Source organism: Melanerpes formicivorus, unplaced genomic scaffold (genome assembly GCF_026170545.1).
Source record: "Melanerpes formicivorus ecotype bairdi unplaced genomic scaffold, bMelFor1.0.p_v2 SCAF_3, whole genome shotgun sequence".
NCBI classification, from domain to species: domain Eukaryota; kingdom Metazoa; phylum Chordata; class Aves; order Piciformes; family Picidae; genus Melanerpes; species Melanerpes formicivorus.
The window spans coordinates 40,285,996-40,309,683 of NW_027142355.1; the positions used below are offsets into that span (position 1 = coordinate 40,285,996).

The 23,688-nt window shown below is 45.0% G+C and overlaps 1 protein-coding gene across 7 annotated transcripts in view; it reads left to right on the top strand.

Annotated features, from left to right (window-relative positions):
• Positions 1-21,148, top strand: part of PPFIA2 (PTPRF interacting protein alpha 2) — a 373,279-nt gene extending 352,131 nt beyond the window's left edge. For 6 of the 7 annotated variants that reach the window (XM_068170572.1, XM_068170556.1, XM_068170577.1 and 3 more), the window contains 10 exons: positions 26-226; positions 2,315-2,377; positions 4,832-4,858; positions 6,329-6,504; positions 8,022-8,119; positions 9,955-10,130; positions 11,444-11,512; positions 12,580-12,739; positions 14,399-14,491; positions 19,518-21,148. In XM_068170572.1, the coding sequence (XP_068026673.1) occupies positions 26-226; positions 2,315-2,377; positions 4,832-4,858; positions 6,329-6,504; positions 8,022-8,119; positions 9,955-10,130; positions 11,444-11,512; positions 12,580-12,739; positions 14,399-14,457 (1,029 nt within the window). In that variant the 3' untranslated portion in view covers positions 14,458-14,491; positions 19,518-21,148. The remainder of the gene's footprint in view (positions 1-25; positions 227-2,314; positions 2,378-4,831; positions 4,859-6,328; positions 6,505-8,021; positions 8,120-9,954; positions 10,131-11,443; positions 11,513-12,579; positions 12,740-14,398; positions 14,492-19,517) is intronic. The other variant, XM_068170564.1, reaches the window with a different exon arrangement.
• The last annotated feature ends 2,540 nt before the right edge of the window (positions 21,149-23,688 follow it).

Below are 23,688 nucleotides of genomic sequence, written 5' to 3' on the forward strand. Positions count from 1 at the left end.
ATGAACTTGTCCTTTCTCTCAACAGCTCTGGCTGGGCATGCCAGCCTGGTACGTTGCTGCCTGCCGTGCCAACGTGAAAAGCGGCGCTATCATGTCTGCTTTGTCTGACACTGAGATTCAAAGAGAAATTGGAATCAGCAATCCTCTTCACCGCCTAAAGCTCCGATTAGCAATCCAGGAGATGGTATCACTGACAAGTCCATCAGCACCTCCAACATCCAGAACAGTGAGTTCTGTTAGCTAACTTCTTTTCCTTGCTTCACACAGCAGGAGTCTGAAGAAAGACTTCTGTAGTGGGAGAGTGGCTCTAAGGTTTACACACACACTTCACAATCAGTGGAAACTGTCCTATGAAGCCTTAAAAGGACTTGTTCCTGACTTGCTTGTTGATGTTTTTCCTTTAGCAGATATTATTATTTATTGGTTTTGTTTATAACAAGCCTTTGACTAACCTTGATGTTAACTGAATGATGAATATTGAGCTCATTGCTTGTAATTTTGCCTTCAAGTCATCTTTCCCAGCCAAATCAGATTGGTTTGCTTTTGCTTTGTTTGTTTGTTTTATTTGTTGTTGGGGGGAAGGGGGTGATTTTGCTTGGTTGGGTTAGGTTTAGTTAGGGGGAGGAGAGGGCAAGGCAAGATAGGGGAGGGGTTCTTTAAGATCACAGCTCTTTTGAATCTTATTCCCATTCCCCTTTTTAGTATCCTTTCAACTGTTACCTAACCTGAGTTGACCAGCCTTAGGTTCTTCATGCTTTGAAAATGAAGCAGCGATTGGAGGTGTGAAGGGAGAGCCTGGAAGGGGAAGGTGAAGCATGTGCATCTGGTGAGGAAGGGAGAGAGAGTGGCAGCAGACCAGGAGGAAGCAAGTAGAGAAAAAGCACAATTAGAAGCCTGAAAGGAAAGGGGAATACATCTACAAGAGCAAGAAAGTAGATCAGGGGAGAGTAAGGATACATGCCACAAAGCACCTTTTAGTGGAAAATGAAGAAAAACAGGACAAACTGATGAGAAAAAAATGAAGCAAGATAACAAAAGAGGAGCTTCATGCTGAGAGGCTGATGGTGGTGCTTGTGAAAGGGTCAACAGAGACTACAACAAAACCAAAACAAAAGGCAAGACATGAGGCTTGGTCAGATGGGGATGAAGGAAAAGGCCTACTGCTCAGGTAAGGCAGGCCAGATTTCTAGTAGTGAGATAATAATAATTTTGTAATCTCCTATCTTCATGGAATTAATGGAGAAGCTTTTGGTGGGAATTAGAATTGAGACACCTTTGAAGAGTACCAGATGCACATAAAGACCCTAGGCAACAGGAGTCTGGTATTGCTGCTGGTTGACCTTTTAGCTTCATGTTGCTAAGGTTCTTTAAAGATTATAGTTCCCCATCTGATGTTTTCTCCCCTCAGAAGAGTTATATGTCGGGACCATGGCAATCCTAATGAATTTCTTGTGAGGCAGTATAGACTCAACATGAAGTTGAAGTACTACACAAAATTAATTTTGATTTTAAAAGCATATTTCAGAGCCTAAAGGCATTGACATTTATGAAACGAGACAGTACGCTCGAGGTAGAAACACTGAGAGTAATTTTACCTTGGTTGTTGGGTTTTTGTTGTTCTCCTTGAGTTAGTGGCAGTACAAAGCTGCCTTTGCCCTGGAACGTGCATTTTTTGAGCCCCAAGCCATTCTGTCTCCCCTGTTTCTGAAGGAAGGAGTTAATTTGCTTCAGCTCTCAAGAAACCACAGCACTTCCCCAACCCCTCCCCGCCTCACATCACTGTCTAATAATTGACTGAAAACCACTGGGTGAGGAAAAATTGTTTTACAAATGAACTCTCCTGACATTGTGGGGTTTTTTTGGTTGACAGAAACATTGGGGAAGAGATCATTATTTAGATTACAATCTGAGCATGTGATGTGTGCAAAATATTTAGGCTGGGAAAAAAAAAGAAGCTAAACCTTTGAGAACTAAAGCTTAACCTCAAGACAGCTGTGAGCTAAAGGTGTTCGCACCTGCGTGTGAAATGCGGCTTTAATTATTATTCTCTCCTTTGTGATTGTGCTCTGCCAGGTCTCATCCATCAATTCTAGTTGAAATGTTCCTTCCATCGTGTTTGCTCAGACCCTGCCAACAAAAAGGCACAAAACAAGTTGTCTAAAGTTGTCTCTAGTTGCAGCTCGGTAGAGGCAAGGACATGGTTGTGCTGATGGTGATGCTATACGCTATTAACTTACAGTGGTGCTGCCTTTCTTCTTTACCACTGCTTACCTAATATGGATCCCACCTGCCACCCTGTGGGCCTTGTCCATAGCCCTCAGGCAATGTTTGGGTGACCCATGAAGAAATGGAAAACCTTGCTGCTCCAGCTAAAACGGTTAGTCTTTCTACTTCCATTTGAAATGGCTTGAAAGAGAAGTAAGATGTACCTGCTGAAATGTACCTTACAGGAAGGATCTGGATGTGCTGGAATGTCTCCAGAGAAGGGCCACGAGGATGAGCAGAGGGCTGGAGCACCTCTCCTATGAGGACAGACTGAGAGGGTTGGGGCTGTTCAGTCTGCAGAAGAGAACACCTTAATGTGGCCTTCCAGTATCTAAAGGGGGCCTACAAGAAAGCTGGGGAGGGACGGTTTAGGGTGTCAGGGAGGGACAGGACTAGGGGGAATGGGAAAAAAATAGAAATGGGTAGATTCAGATTGGATGTTAGGAAGAAGTTCTTCCCCATGGGGGTGGTGAGACACTGGAACAGGTTGCCCAGGGAGGTGGTGGAAGCCTCATCCCTGGAGGTCTTGAAGGCCAGGCTGGATGTGGCTGTGAGCAACCTACTGTAGTGTGAGGTGTCCCTGCCCATGGCAGGAGGGTTGGAACTGCATGATAGCCTTGAGGTCCCTTCCAACCCTAACAATTCCATGGTTCAATGATTCTAAATGCAGATGCCAGATCTTCTGTAGGGTGCTTCCCAACCATGCCATTAGAAAGTTGCAGGGAGTAGAGAAATTGAATTTAGAGAAGAGCTACATCATTTGTCAGCAAAAGAAATTACCAACTCTACTGTGATCCCCCAAAAATGTGTGAATCTCAGCCTAGTGTTGGGAGTTTTGCAGTACATAATAATTTCACTGCCAGCATGAACTCTCATTTAGTGAAATTAAATTGGCCTGGTTTCCAGGTGCAAAATTTCCCCTGTAACTCTGCTCCCTAGTATCTCTTCTAAATTTAGTTTCAGATCTGCTGAAACTGAACAAAAAAAAAACCAACCCAAAAGGCATTTCACAACTCTGTGTTTTCATTAATGCTGAGTCTTTCATGTCCACACTTGTGCATTCATGCTCTTTGGTTTAGGGTGCGTGAACTACCTCAGTCATTTATTGATTTACTTTGTTCTCTCAAACCCCTCCCTGCTTTGGGGGGGGGGGCATAAATAACTGGTGGTAGAAGTTATTCAATAGTTCTGACTTTTTTTTCCCTTTCACTGGGAACATATTTTAGGCTTTGAGTTTAAGCATTGTGTCATAACATAACAGCTCCACAGCAATGCTGATAAAATCTCATACAGCACTGAAAAAACCTACCTTCACTTTGGAAAACCTTATAGGCAGCCCAATCCATAGATGATGGGGGAGGTACTGAAGCTACATTTTGATGGAAGGCTTCTTTCTAAGAAAAACTTCCTAAGAAGGCTTCCTGGGAAGTTTAGGCTGGAGGTGAGGAGAAAGTTCTTCATAGAGAGAGCTGTTAGCCATTGGAATGTGCTGCCCAGGGAGGTGGTGGAGTCACCATCCCTGGAGGTGTTCAAGAGGAGATTGGATGTGGCACTTGGTGCCACGGTTTAGTAGTCATGAGGTGTTGGGTGACAGGTTGGACTTGAGGATCTTTGAGGTATTTTCCAACCTTATTGATCCTATGATTCTACTCAAGCACCTGCACCAGTCCCTGTCCCTGCCCAGAGTCAGCAGGCAGCACTGTCACCCACAGTGCCGTTACCATGATCCACTGCGGCGTCACGGCAACCACAGAAACTATCTCCCTCCTCTTCTCGTTGTCAGAGTAGTGGTCCTCTTGGAACATCTTCTCCAACTCCTATTTTTTAGCTGCTCTAGAAATGATGCATTGTTCAAGGAGAGAAAGAGATGGGGAGGAGGTGATAAGAAAACCATAAAGAATTCCAAAGAAAGAAGCCTTGCATCAAGTTTTCTCATGAACATTCATGAAGTAGAACACTCGTGAAGCAGATCCTCATCAATATTTTTAAATTCTCTTATGAGCATTCATGAAGCATGATCCTCATCAATATCTTTTTCCTACAACTTTCCAATTTCACTAGAGATAAATGCAAATGTAACCCAGCTGACCAGAAGCAGAGTGAATTGTGTTTAACCGGCCAGCCAGAAAAACGGCTTTGCCGTTAAAAATGCTCTATGAAAAGCTCCTTTCCAGTACATTCATAAGAAGAGAGCTTTTTACTGTGAATGTGGCAAAGTCAAACTAGAAACTAACAATAAAAAGGCATCTCTGATGCCTAATTTTGTAAGTAAATGGTCATGTTTTGATTGTGAAGCAATGGTAGCGTTTGAGATGGTGTAGCGTTTCACCAAGCTACAATGATTTTATATCTTTAAAACTTAGCTAGATTTGCTCTACTCAGTTCATGCTTTTGGTCTCGTAATTTTTAAGGGAGTTTAACCCAGGGCATTGCTGCTAACTGGTACATTTTACATCTGTGGTTTTGTTTGTGCTAACAGTAACACACACATGAAAACCATATCTTTGTATAACTTCCTTTTATTCTTTTTACCTACTGCATTAATTGCTTCCTGCTGATAACTCAGGAGTCTGAAGAAGGCAGCTGGGCTCAGGTATGACCTTTCTGTTTGCTTGTTTGTTTGTTTGTTTTCTGAATGGAAAGCTAATAATAATGTAATTAAGTGTATCAGTATGCACAGAGGAGCATGGTATTTTGATCTGGACAGGTTAGAGTAGAGTAGAGTAGAGTAGAGTAGAGTAGAGTAGAGTAGAATAGAATAGAATAGAATAGAATAGAATAGAATAGAATAGAATAGAATAGAATAGAATAGAATAGAATAGAATAGACCAGACCAGACCAGACCAGACCAGGTTGGAAGAGACCTTCAAGATCATCGCCAGGACTAATAATATGAAGTTCAACAAGGCCAAGTGCCAGGTCTTGCTCTTGGTTCACAACAGCCCCATGGTAAGCTTGAGACTTCAAGATGTGTGCTTAGAAATCTGCAACTTGGAGAGGGATATATGGATATTGATAGGTAGTCCACTGAATACAAGTCAGCAGTGTGCTCAGGTGGCCAAGAAAGCAAATGGCATCCTGGCTTGGAGTGGAAACACTGTGGCCAGCAGGGACAGGGAGGTGATAATTCCCCTGCAGTCAGCACTGGTGAGGCCAGACCTTGAGTACTGTGCTCAGTTCTGGGCCCCTGACTACAGGAAGGACATTGAGGTGCTGGAGTGTGTCCAGAGAAGGGCAATGAGACTGGAGAAGGGCCTGGAACAGCTGGCTTGTAAGGAAGCTCTGAGGGAGCTGAGAGTGGAGGATTTGCCTAGCATAAATATTCAGGTCCAACTGAAAGCAAGGAAGATTATGAAACAAATACATTTTGCTTGTGGGAAAAGTTTGCTTGCATTTAAAACTCAAAAAAAACCCCCACCAAACTATGATTTCTTGTTACAAAAGATTTACTTAAATTTAGAAATACAGAAAACAAGAATCAAGAGGCAATACTGCCATCAGTGAGGAGCCTCTCCCAGTGGCATCCACCTCCAATGTCAAAACAATGTAAAAATGGATATCTGTTTTCTTTTTAGACAAGATCTCTCAGCTAGGAAGTCTCAGTAAAAGTAAGCACAGCAGATTAGATATTATCTTCAGTCTGTGGTGCAACTTTGGACAAACTCAGTGATCAGTGTCTATCAATATCTGAGGGGTGGGTGTCAAGTGGAGGAGGCCAAGCTGTTTTTGGTGGTGCACAGTAACGAGACAAGGACTAATGGATCCAAACCTGCACATAGAAGGTTTCACCTCCACATGAGAAGAAATTTCTTTGCAGTGAGGGTGACAGAGCACTGGAACGGGCTGCCCAGAGAGGTTGTGGAGTCTCCTTCTCTGGAAACTTTCCAAACCTACCTGGATGAATTCCTGTGCGGACCACCCTAAGTGACCCTGCTTTGGCAAGGGCAGTTGGACTGGATGATCCCTGGAGGTCCCTTCCAGCCTCTAACATCCTGTGATTCAGTGAAGCTCACACATTTATTGCCCCTCTCTTTTGTTTTGTTTGTTTGTTTTTGCCCCATAGACCCTGGCTTATGGTGACATGAACCACGAGTGGATAGGTAACGAATGGCTCCCCAGTCTGGGGTTACCTCAGTACCGAAGCTACTTCATGGAGTGCCTGGTAGACGCGAGGATGTTAGATCACCTGACAAAGAAAGATCTACGTGTGCACCTGAAGATGGTGGATAGCTTCCATCGGTATGTTGGCGTAAAGACTACAGCTCTAAAGGCATTTGTGTGTCTGGTGTGCTAAACGGTGCTGCAAGGAACAAAAGCACTTTCACTATGTTGTGGGAAACCACGCAGAAAAGTGAGTGCTGAGTGCTAGGGATCAGAGCTGAGATCGTTCTTGTAATAGCAGATGCGTTGTACTGATGTCTCTCAAAACTAGGGCATTGGTTCAGATCGATTTCATAGTGAGCTAGGGGGTACTGGTTTGACAGTAGGCTGAACATGAGCCAGCAGTGTGCCCAGGTAACCAAGAAGGCCAATGGCATCCTGGCCTGTTCAGGAACAGTGTGGCCAGCAGGAGCAGGGTGGGTTGTTCTGCCCCTGTACTCAGCACTGGTGAGGCCACACTTTGACTTCTGTGTCTAGTTCTGGGCACCTCCGTTTAGGAAAGATGTTGAGTTGCTGGAATGTGTCCAGAGAAGGGCAACAAAGCTGGGGAGGGGTTTGGAGCACAAGCCCTACAAGGAGAGGCTGAGGGAGCTGGGGTTGCATAGCCTGGAGAAGAGGAGGTTCAGGGCAGACCTTATTGCCATCTACAACTACCTGGAGGGTGTTTGTAGCCAGGTGGGGGCTGGTCTCTTCTCCCAGGCAACCAGTGACAGAGGACACAGTCTTAAACTGTGCCAGGGAAGGTTTAGGTTGGATGTGAGTATCAAGTTCTTCACAGAAAGAGGGATTGCCCATTGGAATGTGCTGCCCAGGGAGGTGGTGGAGACATTGTCCCTGGAAGTGTTTAACATAAGACAGGATGAGGCACTTGGTGCCATGGTTTAGTTGATTAGATGGTGTTGGGTGATAGGTTGGACTCAATGATCTCTGAGGTCTTTTCCAACCTGATTAATTCTGTAATATATAACATAAATAAAGCCTTGACAATACACAAACAAGCGGTGCAAAGTATCAGAAAGTAGTAGGCTGGGATTTGAAGCCCTGAGATGTCCTCATAATGAAAAGCTATTGTGTGTAGCAGGTAAAAGCTGTTAACAGTACAAGCAAATTGAGAGGCTTTACAAGTTATTTAGGGTTATAGCCAGGAAGCTAAACTGGAAATATGGAAACAAAGGCACTTAGGCTTTAGGGAGAATGATGTTGATGTGACCAGAAGTGGATGTTGGTGGGTTTTTTTTTAATGTAATGTCTGACTTGTCATTTTTTGGAGGCCAAATGCAACAAATTTCACAGCCTGCAAGGGCTGACCTTTCCTCAGTATGGTTTTGAATGTTATGGTCTTCTTATGCTAGAACATATATTGAAACACACTCATTTTGCTTTGGTCCATTTCACTTTTTTAAGTCTATGGAGGGTTTTGGATTTGTTGTTTTTTTCTTATTTTTTGATGGTTTTACTCTCCCCTCTGTCCTCAAGATTTGCTCCATGGGCACCATGAACCACCTCCTGTGAAACACAGGAAATGCATCCTACATGTGTTCCCATCTTCAGAATTACCTTTATTAACTCTGTAAATGTTTCTCTTTAAATGACAGAACAAGCTTGCAATATGGAATCATGTGTTTAAAGAGGTTGAATTATGATAGAAAAGAACTGGAAAAGCGAAGAGAAATGAGTCAGCATGAAATAAAAGGTGATAGCTGCTGGGAATGACTACTGGGAATGTTTCTTCCTTTTGAAGCTTGACAATATTAACCCCTTGCCATGCCATTTTAGCAAAGCAGTTAAGCATGTGCTTTGAGTAAAAGCAACCTAAGTGCATCCCTCTTCAGAACACTAAATATCTCCTTAAATTAGACACAGCTAAGTACTTTGCTAAATTGAGGCAGCCTTTGCTGAATGGTGGCTTTGATATGCTCCTTTTGCTAAACTAGATTTGTGGGGACTCCTTCAGTCTCAGAAGCAGAGGGCCAATTCACCTGCAGCTCAGTGGGTTGTGCTGGGGGCAGCAGTGGGGAATGGGAGGACTCAGAACTCTAGCACTGTGATCCTGTGTTTGCAAACCTTTGCCTTTGATTTATTCTAAATAGAAAATGTAGCTTGGATGGGTGGCCACTGAGGCAGTTGGTTGGTTTATAAGAATAGTTCCTAACAGGACTGCCCTTAGGAGAAGGTTTAGCAGTTGACTCTAAAGCATTTTTCTGTGTAAAGCTCTCTAGAACAGTTGCAGGCCTCCTGCATGGTTCCTTTCTGTACAACAATAAGGGTTGGTGGTGGGTTTTTCTCCCCCCATTATTAGAACTGCATCTTTTGATTCCCCTAAGCATTTCCATCTTTGGAATCTGGTCTTGGTGATCCCTGTCTGCCATGCTGTGTTTCAGCCAATCCTGACCCCAAAGTCTGGGATGCCCTTGGTCAGGAGATCAAGAATGCCTGCTCCCAGAACATCTACATAAGTTGGACTTGCAAGGGTTCAGGAAAAAGTCTTCTTATTTAGTAACAGCCACCTGAGTATCACATTTCCAGTTCACAAGTATAGAGCTCAGTATAAGCAACTTTCTTTTAATCTTATGGGTGGGGTATGAAACATTTTATGTAACAGCCAAATCCTCAGAAATGGTTTCCTAGCTTGTTTGTTGCCTTAGCTTTATAACTGGCATGACCCTGAACAGCTCAACCAGCTTTCTCAAGTCTTTTTTTAGGCTCTAAAATTGTGACTCATGAGCAAACTCATCATTTGCTTTATGGCATCTTATAAAGTGGGAGCTGCTGAGCTGAATCTCAAAAACGCTTAATACAAAACTCTCGAGTGAAGCCTTGAGGAATGAATGTGTCTCCCATGCCCTTGCAATGTTAAACTGTGAGAAAAGCCTAAGAGCTGGAAAGGGTTATCTCTAGGAGATGGGAGGGGCTGCATTCTGGAGCTGCCCTCTGGAGGCACCTTTCTCCTTTGAGACCATTGTTTAAGAGTAAACATTTAATTGGAAGGTAGCTAAAACCACTGAGTTTTGAAGAGGAGATACTAATGGCTCTGAGGAGACCTTATTGTGGCCTTCCAGGATCTGAAGAGGGCTATAAGAAAGATGGGGAGGGACTTTTTAAGGTGTCAGGTAGTGATAGGACTAGGAGGGATGGAAGAAAAGTAGAAATGGTTAGATTCAGATTGGATGTTAGGAAGAAATTCTTCCCCATGAGGGTGGTGAGACACTGGAACAGGTTGCCCAGGGAGGTGGTGGAAGCCTCATCCCTGGAGGTTTTGAAGGCCAGGCTGGATGTGGCTGTGAGCAACCTGATGTAGTGTGAGGTGTCCCTGCCCATGGCATGGGGGTTGGAACTAGATGATTCTTGAGGTCCCTTCCAACCCTAAGAACTCTGTGATTCTAAAGCTACATGGATAGTGTGCTGGTATTCCTCAAACATGAACTAAAGCAGTGACATCCACAGTGCATCCACGACTGCATGCATGCACCTGTCCAGTTTGGAGGTTGTCAGGCCTCAGGATACTGACCTGGTGTTCTGTCCTTCCAGATGTGCTGGTATGGAGCAACGACCGAGTCATACGCTGGATACAAGCCATTGGCCTCCGGGAATACGCTAATAACATCCTAGAGAGCGGTGTCCATGGCTCACTGATAGCACTGGATGAAAACTTTGACTACAGCAGTTTAGCTTTATTATTACAGATCCCAACACAAAACACCCAGGCAAGTCTGCTCAGTGTCACTTCTGCTTCATCTGTCCCCATTGCTGCCTTTTGTTCATCTCCAACCCTTTTAATACCATCCCCCACAGCAAACTCCTGGCCAAGCTGTCAGCCCCTGGCTTGGAGAGCAGAACTCTGTGCTGGGTTAGAAACTGGCTGGAGGGCTGAGCCCAGAGAGTGGTGGTGAATGGTGCCACAGCCAGCTGGCAGCGAGGCACTGGTGGGGTCCCCTAGGGATCAGTGCTGGGCCCTGTGCTCTTTAATATCTTTATTGATGATCTGGATGAGGGCATTGAGTCCATCAGCAGTAAATTTGCAGATGACACCAAGCTGGGGGCAGGTGGTGATCTGTTAGAGGGTAGAAGAGCTCTGCAGAAGGACCTTGACAGGCTGAACAGCTGGGCAGAGTCCAAGGGCATGAGACTTAACACATCTAAGTGCCAGGTTCTACACATTGGCCACAACAACCCCATGCAGTGCTACAGGCTGGGGACAGAGTGGCTGGAGAGCAGCCAGGCAGAGAGGGACCTGGGGGTGCTGGTTGATAGTAGGCTGAATGTGAGCCAGCAGTGTGCCCAGGTGGCCAAGAAGGCCAATGGCGTCCTGGCCTGTATCAGGAACAATGTGGCCAGCAGGAGCAGAGAGGTCATTGTGCTCCTGTACTCAGCACTGGTTAGGCCACACCTTGAGTCCTGTGTCCACCTCTGGGACCCTCAGTTTGGGAAAGATGTTGAGCTGCTGGAAGGTGTCCAGAGAAGGGCAACAAAGCTGAGGAGGGGTTTGGAGCACAGCCCTGTGAGGAGAGGCTGAGGGAGCTGGGGTTGCTTAGCCTGGAGAAGAGGAGGCTCAGGGGAGACCTTATTGCTATCTACAGGGAAGGGAGATTGTAGCCAGGTGGGGGCTGGTCTCTTCCCCCAGGCAACCAGCACCAGAACAAGAGGACACAGTCTCAAGCTGCACCAGAGGAGGTTTAGGCTGGAGGTTAGGAAGAAATTCTTCCCAGAAAGAGAGATTGGCCATTGGAATGTGCTGGCCAGGGAGGTGGTGGAGTCACCATCACTGGAGGTGTTTAGGAAGAGACTGGATGGGGTGCTTGGTGCCATAGTTTAGTTGATTAGAGGTGTTGGGTGATAGGTTGGACTTGACGATCTCAAAGGTGTTTTCCCACCTGGTTAATTCTATTCTATTCTATTCTATTCTATTCTATTCTATTCTATTCTATTCTATTCTATTCTATTCTATTCTATTCTATTCTATTCCATTCTGTTCTATTCTATTCTATTCTATTCTAATTTTTCACTTTGGTGTCTCTAGGCACGGCAGATCCTTGAGAGAGAATACAACAACCTTTTAGCACTAGGAACTGAAAGACGGCTTGAGGAAGTAATTCATTTTCTTTTCAGTATTTCTACCATGCCACAGTAAGACAGAACCATTGCATTGAATGCATGAAGAGAGGTTCACCTGCACTTTCTTTATTGTATTGTTTTTGCAGAATAGATAAAAGCTCTAAGAAAAAAAAATAAAAGAGAAAAGGAAATGCCAATCCAAGGTTTAAAAATAACCACAGTGTGGTGCTCCCAGCATTTTGGATGCTAAATTTGACAATCCACTCTTACCTTAAAATGAACATTTTCTGTAGAGGAAACATGAAGAAAAGAGGCTATGTGTCAGTGCCCAGAGCAAGGGCCTGCACAACCTTGCTCTTTACTTATACTTCCTAACACTCTTTCTTTAAAAATTAAGAAGAAAAGTGGATTTGTGGTTGGTTGTGGGGTTGGTTGGTTGGGGTTTTTTTGCCATTGTTTGGGTTTGGCTGGTTGGTTTTGGTTTTGTCTTGTTTGTGTTTGTTCTTCACAGTTACTATGTAATAGAGTGGGGTTTGGGGCGGTTACCTGAGATGGGGAATCTCAAATCCACCTATGGAAAATATTCATCTTAAGGTAAGAGTCTAGTGCAAAAAAATATTCAAGACTTGGATGTCTGCAAGGGAAGAGGAATAAAACTTCCTAAGGCTCACCGTAAATGTGAGAAGCCGATGAATTCTGTGCAAGCACAAGTATTTACTCATTAGCACTTTACATAAGCCTTCCAATGCAGTGCAAACCACTGCAATTTCTGTCACTGTGTGGGGAAGAGATCAGACTAAATCAGATCAAATACTAAAACCCTGAGATTTAAGAGGCATTTTCCGCCCTGGCATTTACTATTTCTAAAGCACGAGGGTGTCTCAACCGCACCGAAGCTGCTGGATGCAGTACCACAGAGCAGGGTGGCTGTTGTGGGATACATCTGACAGTGAGAGAGGGAGCAGGCAGCAGGATAATTAATTAATAAAAAAAAAAATAAAAAGAAAAAGAAAAAGAAAAAGAAAGAAAAATAATTAGACCCAAACCTTTAGAATTAAACCCAAACCTTTTGCTTTATCAAACACAACTCTATGTTGGCAGAGCGACGACAAGAACTTCAGACGTGGCCCCTCCTGGCGACGACAGTTTCCTCCTCGTGAGGTGCACGGGATCAGCATGATGCCAGGCTCATCAGAAACGTTGCCAGCTGGGTTCAGGTTAACCACAACATCAGGGCAGTCACGGAAGATGGCAACTGATGGTATGTAGTAGTTTCTGCACTCACTGTTGAAAAGCAAGAGCCTTATTCTAACAGGCCAAGCTGACCTCTAGCCCGTGTCTGTCTTGCACCAGAACGGCTGTGTTCACATAACTAGGATGAAAGAAGTCAAGGACAGCTGAATTAGGGAATCATGGAATTGTCAGGGTTGGAAGTGACCTCTAAGATCATCCAGTTCCAACCCCCCTGCCATGGGCAGGGACACCTCACACTACATCAGGTTGCTCACAGCCACATCCAGCCTGGGCTTCAAAACCTCCAGGCATGAGGCTTCCACCACCTCCCTGAGCAACCCGTTCCAGTGTCTCACCACCCTCACAGTGAATGGAATGAAGAAGCACTGACTTGGCACAGTATTGATTTTTTTCAGATTGACTTCAGCTTGTCAGTGTTTGTATAAGCATCCTAGATCTGCAAAGGATAAACTCAGAAAGAGAGGAATTCAAGCTGCTAACAATTAACAACAATCAGGCAGCTAGTCTAGTTAGCAGACACTAAATTTCAGGTCTACCAGTCTGTATTTTCTTTGGAAAACTCTTCCTTTCCAAAAGATGCACTAATGCCTCAGCAATGATTGGAAAAGTAACAAAGAGCTCATAATTAACAAAAAAATAAATAAAAGAAAGAAAGTAAAATTTAAAGACCGTTGTAAAAGGGCAGGCAGAAAGGACAAAGCCCATTGCAGCTGTTCCTGCAGGGAGATGGAGGATAGACAAAGCCTGAAGTTCTGAGAAGCACCAGGATGCAGACTGGCCCACTTCAAACACTGCTGTTTATTTCCTCATGGGAGAATTTAGGTCTAGGAGCAGACTTGCCTCAAGGTAATTTACTGAACTGCTCTTAGTGATCAATGTGTAGCTCTTGTATGACAATATGGTAGGACAATATTGCCATCTGAATTTCTCACCTTTAGAAACAATACTCTAGAGCTGCAGTTACAGATGGAATCATTTACTGATTGCATCACTGAGTTCCATTGACTCCACTGCTCATGTGCACGCTTTGCTTTTAATCCTGAGCTATTTTGGCCAAAGAGCTGTAAGACAAGAATCCATTCCAAGGCAAATCCCACATACCAATCAAGGCACTAGCTCCCTCTGCATTCCCGTGGCTCACATCAGCGTAGTAGCTAAGAACCTCACAAACATTCCTTGATTTCACCTCCTAGCCATGCTACAATGTTAGAGGATACTGCTCTCATTTTATAGATGGGGAACTAACACAAGGGAGAATGCAGTGATTTACTCAGGGTCTTCCAGGCAACTTATTATTGAGCTGAGTACCAAAACTAGTAGACTTCAAGGTAGGTAGCTTTGAAGACTTACATCTTCGTCTGGGATTGGCTTTGTATCTCCCAGAGCTAAGAATGCCATGGTATTTACACACCATGACAGGCACAGTGTTAGGACTTCACAGCAAAACCAGGACAAAATTGAATTTCAAATTGTATTTCAGTCATGGAACAGCCATGAAGAAAGAGTTGGGACTTAGACCATGCCCAGGACATGTCATGGAAAGCCACAAAGCAATTTAATAGCAAAGCAGAGTTATACTTTATTCATGTTTCTAAATAGGTTCTGGTTTGTTTCTTCTTCTTTTTTTTTTCTTTCTTCTTTTCTTTTGTTTCTTTACAATTTGCAGTTGCTTCATCACGACTGCAGAGGTTAGACAGCTCAACAGTTCGCACATACTCATGCTGACAAGGCCTAGCAAAGAAGCCAGCACTGAATTGTTGTGAGTATTCACATGGAGCCATCATGAAGGCTCTTTACTATGCTACATCCAACCTTCCTTGGCATTATTCAAACAAGAGCCAGCACGTAGCAGAGCACCTAACTCAGACTCACTGGGGTGGTCGCATCATCAGGACAGCAGTCTCAAGCTTGGTCCAGGAGATGCAATGTGATTCTTCTCCCCATCTCTAAAAGCAGGTTCTTTCTGCTGAAATCACTTCAGCAGATAAGACAGACGTTTTCAGACCACTCTTCTGATGGGAGCTCACCAACCATAATGCATTTTGTATGCTCTCAAACTTCAAAGCTAGAACTGGGGAGAGAGCAGTAGGCACAGGGAGTTAACTTACTTTACGAACACAGAGCATTTGAATGAGTTCTATCAGGAGCTAGGGAGAGAATGGGGAGGGGGAGGGACAACTAGTAAAGCAAAAGAGATTTACTTTCTATTTTCAAATGAGAGACATGGCTCAATTTGGAACATCACAAAGTTAGTACAAAACTTCCCCCTATATAGAAAATCTTCCAAAGCTATCTGTAACAGAGATTCTTGCACTTCCCAAATAGCATAGCATAGTATAGCATAGTATAGCATAGCATAGCATAGCATAGCCTAGAATAGCCTAGAATAGTCTAGAAAGAATGGAATGGAATGGAATGGAATGGAATGGAATGGAATGGAATGGAATGGAATGGAATAGAATAGAATAGAATAGAATAGAATAGAATAGAATAGAATAGAATAGAATAGAATAGAATAGAATAGAATAGAATAGAATAGAATAGAATAGAATAGAATAGAATAGAATTAACCAGGTTGGAAAAGACCTTTGAGATCATCAAGTCCAACCTATCACCCAACACCATCTGATCAACTAAACCATGGCACCAAGTGCCTCATCCAGTCTCTTCCTAAACCATCCACAATTGACCAGTGTCACAGGAACGATATTCTGAGCTAGATGCCACTTTGAATCAAATTTTGTACTGGAATTCATGTTGCATTCCTCACCCCTTACCTTTTGAACATGGCTATGAGTTTCACAGATCGACTCTTGCAGAGTTGTGCAGCAATGCACCGTTTCCTGCTACATCCCAGGTTTTGCTTTCATCAGTGCAGCACCATTTCATGCTGATGCTTCCTCAGTAAAACAGTTTTCCATTTAGCTACTCAGGCAATTGCAAGGGAGCTGGAAAGAATATTTGGATAGCACCAAAACCTCACCAGGCATTAAACATGCTTCAATAGGTGTTATGCATTGTTGGCAAGATATGCCAGGCTCTGCAAGAAAGTCCTTGGGTTTAGATTCCCAGTGCTGGGAAAAGCTTGGGGCCAATGAGATGTTAATAATTCTAAACAGGTTCAAAAGTGCTTAGGAACAGCCAGTGCTACCAGTGGAAAATGTAGATTGCTGTGGTGGTTTGAGCCTTAACTGGGACTTAAGAGTTCAGATGGGGGCACAGCTGAGAATCCCTCCCCTGCTCCCCACTTCTCTTTCCCAATAGAGAGGAAAAGAAAGGAAAGGAGCAAATCCACCAAGAAATAATTTGGAGTTGGCTTGGAAGTAGAGAGGTAAAGAATTTTCTTTAAACTATATATATATATGTAACAATAACAGGTAGGGTTCACAAGGGTAAGGAACAAGGACGGATGGGATTAAAAATAAGAACACAAAACCAGTATCTTTGAAGAGGTGTGGAGGTAGCAGGGAGAAGGATCAGGCCTGACCACGTGGCAGAGAAGCAGGGAGCCACCAGCAGTCCTCGTCCAAGCAAAGGCAGTGCCCAGAGAGAGCTAATGGCTGCTGTGTCCTCCTTTTTATAGGCTTGCTGGACAGGGAGGGAGAGTGGCACAGGCTAACTTAGTTTTCTAGGGGGAAAATCCCCTGCAGGGAGAGCAATGCTCTCACAAGCCCTCCCCTCCCTGCTTCCAGGATGGGTGCAACCCATCACAATTGCTCAGGATCCTACTGCCATGTGGAAAACAATAAAGTAGGACCAATGAAAATGCAGTTCAAACACAAAGCCATCAGTAAGTAGGACTGCAGGAAGAGATGTGTCCAGAACACAGAACCATAGAAATGCTGATACTTGGGCAAAAGGGAATATTATTCCTTACAGCATGCCTCCTGAAATCTTCCAGATCCAAGGCAGACTGAGATCCAGGCTTGTAACACCTTGCCTAGAATACAACAAAACCATCTGCATGCAAAGAATCAGGGACTGGCTCTAAAAAGCAGGAGAGGTGGATGAGCTATAGAAACAGCACCAGGAGACAGTTTTTAATATAGCAAAGAGGAAAATGCATATGAAAAGCAGTCTGAAAAGAGAGCTGCAAATGGGTTGCATGTGGAACAAAGGAGACCAGCCTGTGATCACAGCAAGCTGCAGACTCCTGTATTCTGCTACTCACTTCTCTTGCAGAGAATGTCAATGTCTTGTATTTCAAAACAGTTTACACCCACTGGGTACAACCTTACAGTGTCTCACAGCCTTTCTTCACCACAGCTGGGTTCCATTCCTATGATTTCAAGTTGCATTTCAGGTAAATTCTTGTAAACGTTTATTGAGGCCACCACCAGGATGAGCTGCCAGAAACCATGAACAGTTACATGAGCATGCCCTGCACGGCCCAGTTTGAGGGCACTCTCAAGAACAGAAATTTAAGAACAAGGAAGACTGCTGGTATCTGTAGCAAAGTTAACCACAGAGCACATGGGATGGGTCAAGTTTTCTGCTGTGGCAGCCATGTGTTGTGCAGCTGAGCAGCAGCAATGCCACTACACATAGAATCATAGAATTGTTAGGGTTGGAAGGGACCTCAAGGATCATCTAGTTCCAACCCCCCTCACACTAGATGAGGTTGCTCACAGCCACATCCAGCCTGGCCTTCAAAACTCCCAAGGATGAGGCTTCTACCACCTCCCTGGACAACCTGTTCCAATGTCTTACCACCCTCATGGGGAAGAACTTCCTAACATCCAATCTGAATCTACCCATTTCTAGTTTGGTTTTTTTTTCATTCTCCCCAGTCCTATCACTCCCTGACACCCTAAACCGTCCCTTCCCAGCTTTCTTGTAGCCCCCTTCAGATACTGGAAGGCCACCATAGGTCTCCTCAGAGCCTTCTCTTCTCCAGACTGAATAGCCACAACTCCCTCAGACTGTTTCCATGGGAGAGCAGCTCCAGCCTTCTGATCATTCTTGTGGCCCTTCTCTGGACACATTTCAGACCCCTACTGTAATAGGGGATCCAGAACTGGACACAGTACACCAGGTGGGGTCTCACCAGAGCAGAGTAGGGGGGGAGAATCACCTCCCTCGAGTTGCTGGCTATGCTCCAGTGTATTTGGAAGTCACAATGCTTAACCTTTCCCAATACTCTCCTCTTATGAAATAGTTGTCATCACCAAGTCAGAAGGCTCAGCCAGGACAGTTCTGTTCTGGGACACAGGCTGGGGAAATACAATCTACTAGTTTCACTTTTATTCTGATGAAATCTCAAAGGGGATTTGGCAGAACCCACAAAGTACTTTATCAGTGAAGGGTTCCAATGAGGATGCATAAAGGCAGATGGAGAAGAAGGGTTCCAAAAAGATCTGAAAGAATAAGTGCTCCATAGCAAAGGGATCAGCAAGGTAGAAAAGGTAAATGCTGCCAAGCTGCAGTAGACAAGGAGGGTCACAGAGTACATCAAGGTCTAAACACATAAATGTGTGTTCAGCCTTGTGCCAAACAGGCAAAGGTCTCCAGATGCAGGAAACCAACCTTAGTGCTGAATAAAGAATTAACAAGGTTGGAAAATACCTCTGAGATCATCAAGTCCAACCTATCACCCAACACCATCTAATCAACAAAACCAAGGCACTAAGTGTCCCATCCAGTCTCTCCCTAAACGCTTCCAGCGATGGTAACTCCACCACCTCCCTGGGCAGCACATTCCAATGGGCAATCTCTCTTTCTGGGAAAAATTTCTTCCTAACATCCAGCCTAAACCTCCCCTGGTGCAGCTTCAGACTGTGTCCTCTTGTTCTGGTTGCCTGGGAGAAGAGACCAACCCCCACCTGGCTACAACCTCCCTTCAGGGAGTTGTAGAGAGCAATAAGGTCACCCCTGAGCCTCCTCTTCTCCAGGCTAAGCAACCCCAGCTCCCTCAGCCTCTCCTCACAGGGCTGTGCTCCAAACCCCTCACCAACTTTGTTGCCCTTCTCTGGATATGTTCCAGCAACTCATCATCTTTCCTAAACTGAGGGTCCCAGAACTGGACACAGGACTCAGGGTGTGGCCTAACCAGTGCCAATTCCATTCTGTTCTATTTAAGCTTTCCCAGAGTCCAAAAGCCCAGATAGAACAGATTTAGATTGCCTCCCCTATCCCTTTTTTCCTTGGTAGGGTAAAGCAAATTAGGCAGGAGAAAAGAGAGGTAAAACCATGAAAGAAACAGTCTTGAATTGATTCAGAAGTAAAAAGTTCAGTTTAACAAAACATAAAAGGCATTTGAGTAAAAGGGAAGACACAAAGTTATAAGGAAAAAGGGCAAATCAAAAAATACACAGAACCAGGCTGAGCTGGCATAGGATGCTCTAGATGCAAATGTGGATCCTCTTTAGATGCAGTCCTTAGGAGGAGCTTGGATGCAGCATGGAGCAGGCCCCACCACGTGGTTGCAGGAGCAAGAGGAAGAGACAGGAAAATGGCTCCCCTCAAACAGGTTTGGATGGACAGGAAAGGGGAATGGAATAGACTTTGACCCAGGCACCTCCTTTCCCTGGGAGGGGAAACCAAGTTTCTCTGCCCAACTGGGTTGGGTTTCTTTGTCCACCTGGGGGCTGGGTTCTTTTCATCCCACACTCCTCCGGGGCTGGCTGTAACCTGACACACTCCTGCAGGTATTCAAAGCCACGCTTTAGTAAAACATGCTGTAGCTCACTTAGTGCTCTAGTATTTTCTGGTGTCGCTGCATCCTAGACCAAAGGAGAACCAAAGACCCTCACTAATTAATGTTTATTTATTTTTTTCCCCTTTAGATGTCATCTCTTTCTTCTACTTTACCTGAAGTGCACTACTTAAAACTCTCTGCAAGAACAGGGTAATATAGGGAAGAGAACACATAAGGTTTATCCAACGAGCAGCCATGCTGTACTGATTGGGTTAAAAGAAGAGTTCCAAAATAAAGAACAAAACAACAACAACAAAAATTACTAACTGAAAAAAAAAGAAAGAAAGAAAGAAAGAAAATAAATAGAAGCAAAACTTCCCCCCTTTCCTCTCAGCATCTCTGTCATCAGAAATTTGGCAGTAGTGCACACCCAAAGCGTTTCTCAAAGGGAGCCACCCATTTTTACATGACTCCATCTGTTTTCCTGTAAAATACTAGGCATTGACGTATTTACTGTGTATGTATTTCTTTTACAATGTGTAAGTCTTATGTAAATGGAATATAAATATGATTTTTTTAAAGACTAAAACTCTATGGTACCTGGGGTCTCAGTGCAAACATTGGCAATACAGTGTCACCAACGCTGTTTGTATCTCTCCATTCCACCGTTTTTACAGGTCGGGGGATTGTAACGGTCAAATGAATATTGTTTAGCCGAGTTAGAAGCTTCAAAGTGTTCCTCCTGAGAGGGGGGGTGAGGGGAGTGAGGGGTGTGGGGGGAAGAAGAGAATAAATCTGTCAATATTTTAAAGCTGAACATCTGCCTCTGATGATGTACAACGGAAGGATGCAACCTGGAACCGGAGCCGAACCGGACCTCTGAAAGGTGCCTGACTCAGAAGCGCTTGCGATGGCTCACCTCTCGGAAAACAAAACCAACCCAGAAGAACTGTTTACAGGGGGGAAAAAAACAACACAAAAGAAATAAACAATTTAATACAACGTGATTTATACAAAAAAGAAAAATAAAAATATAAAAAAAAAGGGGGAAAAAAGAAAGAAAACCAAAAAAAAAACAGACAACAAAGACCTTTCCTCTCTGTTACCTGCGGACCAAGAAGAACCTCGCTTTACCGAGAGCCACCTTTTCGTTCCAGGACCCTTCAGACACCAGCCAGCATGGGGAAACTGAAATCTAATACTTGCACAGAATCAGATTCCTATTCCCAGGTGTATCTCTGACACCAAACAACCAACCAAAAGAAATAAAGCAAAGAGAAGCCAACCCCCCACACACACCCCCACACCCACACCCACACCATTTCTTCATTGCAACAGGGCATTAGGCAGGCTCCTGTCTACCGTCACGCTTTCAGCCAAGATGGCCTTGCTGAGACTTCACAGAAGTCAGTTTTACCAGAGGAAATAACTGAAAGACAGAGTGATCCATACATGGTGTATAAAAGTTTAGAAGAGCAACTATTACCTGCTGTGGCTTTATTTGGTGGTGTTATTGTTGTTTATTCTTTGTTTAAATGGGAAGTTTCAAAGTAAGACCTACTTAATAGTCATTTACCTACTTGCTATTTTTCTGCTGCTTGATCTTAGCTCAAGACCTGTCTTTTAGTTATTTCTTTTAGCAGTTTGACCTGCAATGTTTGCACGTACATAAAACACTTGTTTTTGTCGACCTTTCATTTGGCAAACTTTTGGTCAATCGGATGGTGAAAGGTTTTTTTTTTTCCCTCCCCCAATGTCAATAAAAAAAGAATTCAGTGCTATTTGTGTTCCTAAGTCTATTAAGCTTGTGTTTATTAAGCTAGATAAGCTATTAAGCTTGGTACATCACAGTACATTAGAGGTTGAGTGGGACCTCAAGCGGTCATCGAGTCCAACCCCCCTGCTAAAGCAGGGGCAGCCAGGGTAGTCTGTACAGGAATGGAATGGAATGGAATGGAATGGAATGGAATGGAATGGAATGGAATGGAATGGAATGGAAAGAATAGAATAGAATAGAATAGAATAGAATAGAATAGAATAGAATAGAATAGAATAGAATAGAATAGAATAGAATAGAATAGAATAGAATGGCATAGCATAGCATAGCATGACATAGCATAAAATAGAATAGAATAGAATAGAATAGACCAGGTCGGAAGAGACCTTCAAGATCATCAAGTCCAACCTACCATCCAACACCCCTAATCAACTAAACCATGCAACCAAGCATCCTGTCAAGTCTCCTCCTAAACACCTCCAGTGATGGTGACTCCACCACCTCCCTGGGCAGTCCATTCCAATGGGCAATCACTCTCTCTGTGTAAAACTTCTTCGTAACCTCCAGCCTAAACCTCCCCCGGCGCAGCCTGAGACTGTGTCCTCTTGTTCTGGTGCTGGCTGCCTGGGAGAAGAGACCAACCTCTGCCTGTCCACAACCTCCCTTAAGGCAGTCGTAGACAGCAATAAGGTCACCCCTGAGTCTCCTCCTTTCCAGGCAAAGCAACCCCAGCTCCCTCAGCCTCTCCTCACAGGGCTGTGTTCCAAGCCCCTCACCAACTTTGTTGCCCTTCTCTGGACTCGTTCCAGCAAGTCAACCTCCTTCCTAAACTGAGGGGCCCAGAACTGGACACAGGACTCAAGGTGTGGCCTAACCAGTGCAGTGTACAGGGGCAGAATGACCTCCCTGCTCCTGCTGGCCACGCTGTTCCTGCTGCAGGCCAGGATGCCATTGGCTCTCTTGGCTGCCTGGGCACACTGCAGGCTCATGTTCTGCCTACCATCGTCCAGTACCCCCAGGTCCCTCTCCGCCTGGCCGCTCTCCAGCCACTCTGACCCCAGCCTGTAGCACTGCATGGGGTAATGCATCCAGATGGCTTTGGAAAGTCTCCAGAGAAGGAGACTCCACAACCTCGCTGGGCAGCCTGTTCCAGTACTCTGTCACCCTCACTGTAAAGAAGTTTCTCCTCATGTTGAGGTGAATTCGTCTATGTTCAAGCTTGAACCTGATGTTTCTTGTCTTATTATTGTGCACATAGTAACGCTGAGATCGTTTGGGCGCCAGATTCTTCTCCTAGCTCAGCAGAAGCAAGGTTTTGCCACCAGCAGGTGTGAGTTATATTGGATTTACTTCTCCGGCTCTGCCACCAGAGGGAGCACAGAACTTGCTGATGGGCGAGATGGGATGGCTTGGGTTAGCACGCAACCTTACAGAGACCTAGTGGTGGCTTTTACCTACCCCTCCTCTGGCTGAACTCGCATAGTTGCTGAAGTTCCTTCTTCTCCTTCCTCAGCCTCCTTGTGGGTTATTTTAGCCCAGAGTGCCACGAATGCAAACAGCATTTCGACTGGTTACAGTATGGTTGGAATACACTTCCCTTGTAAAAAGCCAGCTCCTGTTGCTCAGAAATTCTTTCTCAGCCCTCATTGTCACAGCCCATGCTTAAATTCAGGAGGCAGTGGGAAATGAATTGTGCTGGGGAAAGAGCAAGCAAAGTCTTACAACCAAAGCTGCAAGCATCCTGCCCCAGGAGTACCTGCTCCCAGTTTATTTCACAGTGGAAGAATACAGACCAGAAACATCAAAATTATCTTTTTAGAAGAGTGTTATTTTGACTTCAGCCTTGATCTAAGGCTGTATTAAAGCCTCCCAGTACATCCCTGTGTCCTCTACATGAGCTGTAGATCTACCGGAAAATGTGGCTAAGCTGAATTGGTTCTGAACCTAGTTGGTTCCAGTGTCTGACCACCCTCGTGGTGAAGAACTTCTTCCTAACATCCAATCTGAATCCACCCTCCTCTCGCTTGGATCCACTCCCCCCAGTCCTATCATTAACTGACACCCTAAAAAGTCCCTCCTCAGCTTTCTTGTAGTCCCTTTCAGGTACTGGAAGGCCACAACAAGGTCTCCTCGGAGCTGTTCAGCCCCCACTGAGGGATGGACTCTGCGTTCAGCCATTCAGAGTGGTTCTGCGATCTCGCGGGGGAGCGGCATGGCTGCGATGTGCTAGAGGAGCTGCGGGGCTGGGATGTCCCGGGAGAGCTGCAGGACAGGGTCATCTTTGGGCAGTGAGGACGGAGGAAGCCTTTGCCAACAGGCTGCCGCTGTCTGAAGGTCTGGCAAGCGAAGCCCTCGCAGCAACCCGGGGCCAGGAGCCGGCAGAGTCCGGGCGGGGGGCTGCAGCCGGGGGGCTGCAGCCCGGCCGCTGTCGGGGGCCGGAAGCGAGCCCCGGAGCCCCAAGCGAGGATCCCCAGGCAAGGAGCCCCAAGCGAGGATGGCCAAGCAAGGAGCCCCAGCGCACCCCGGCAGCCCTTCTCCGCCC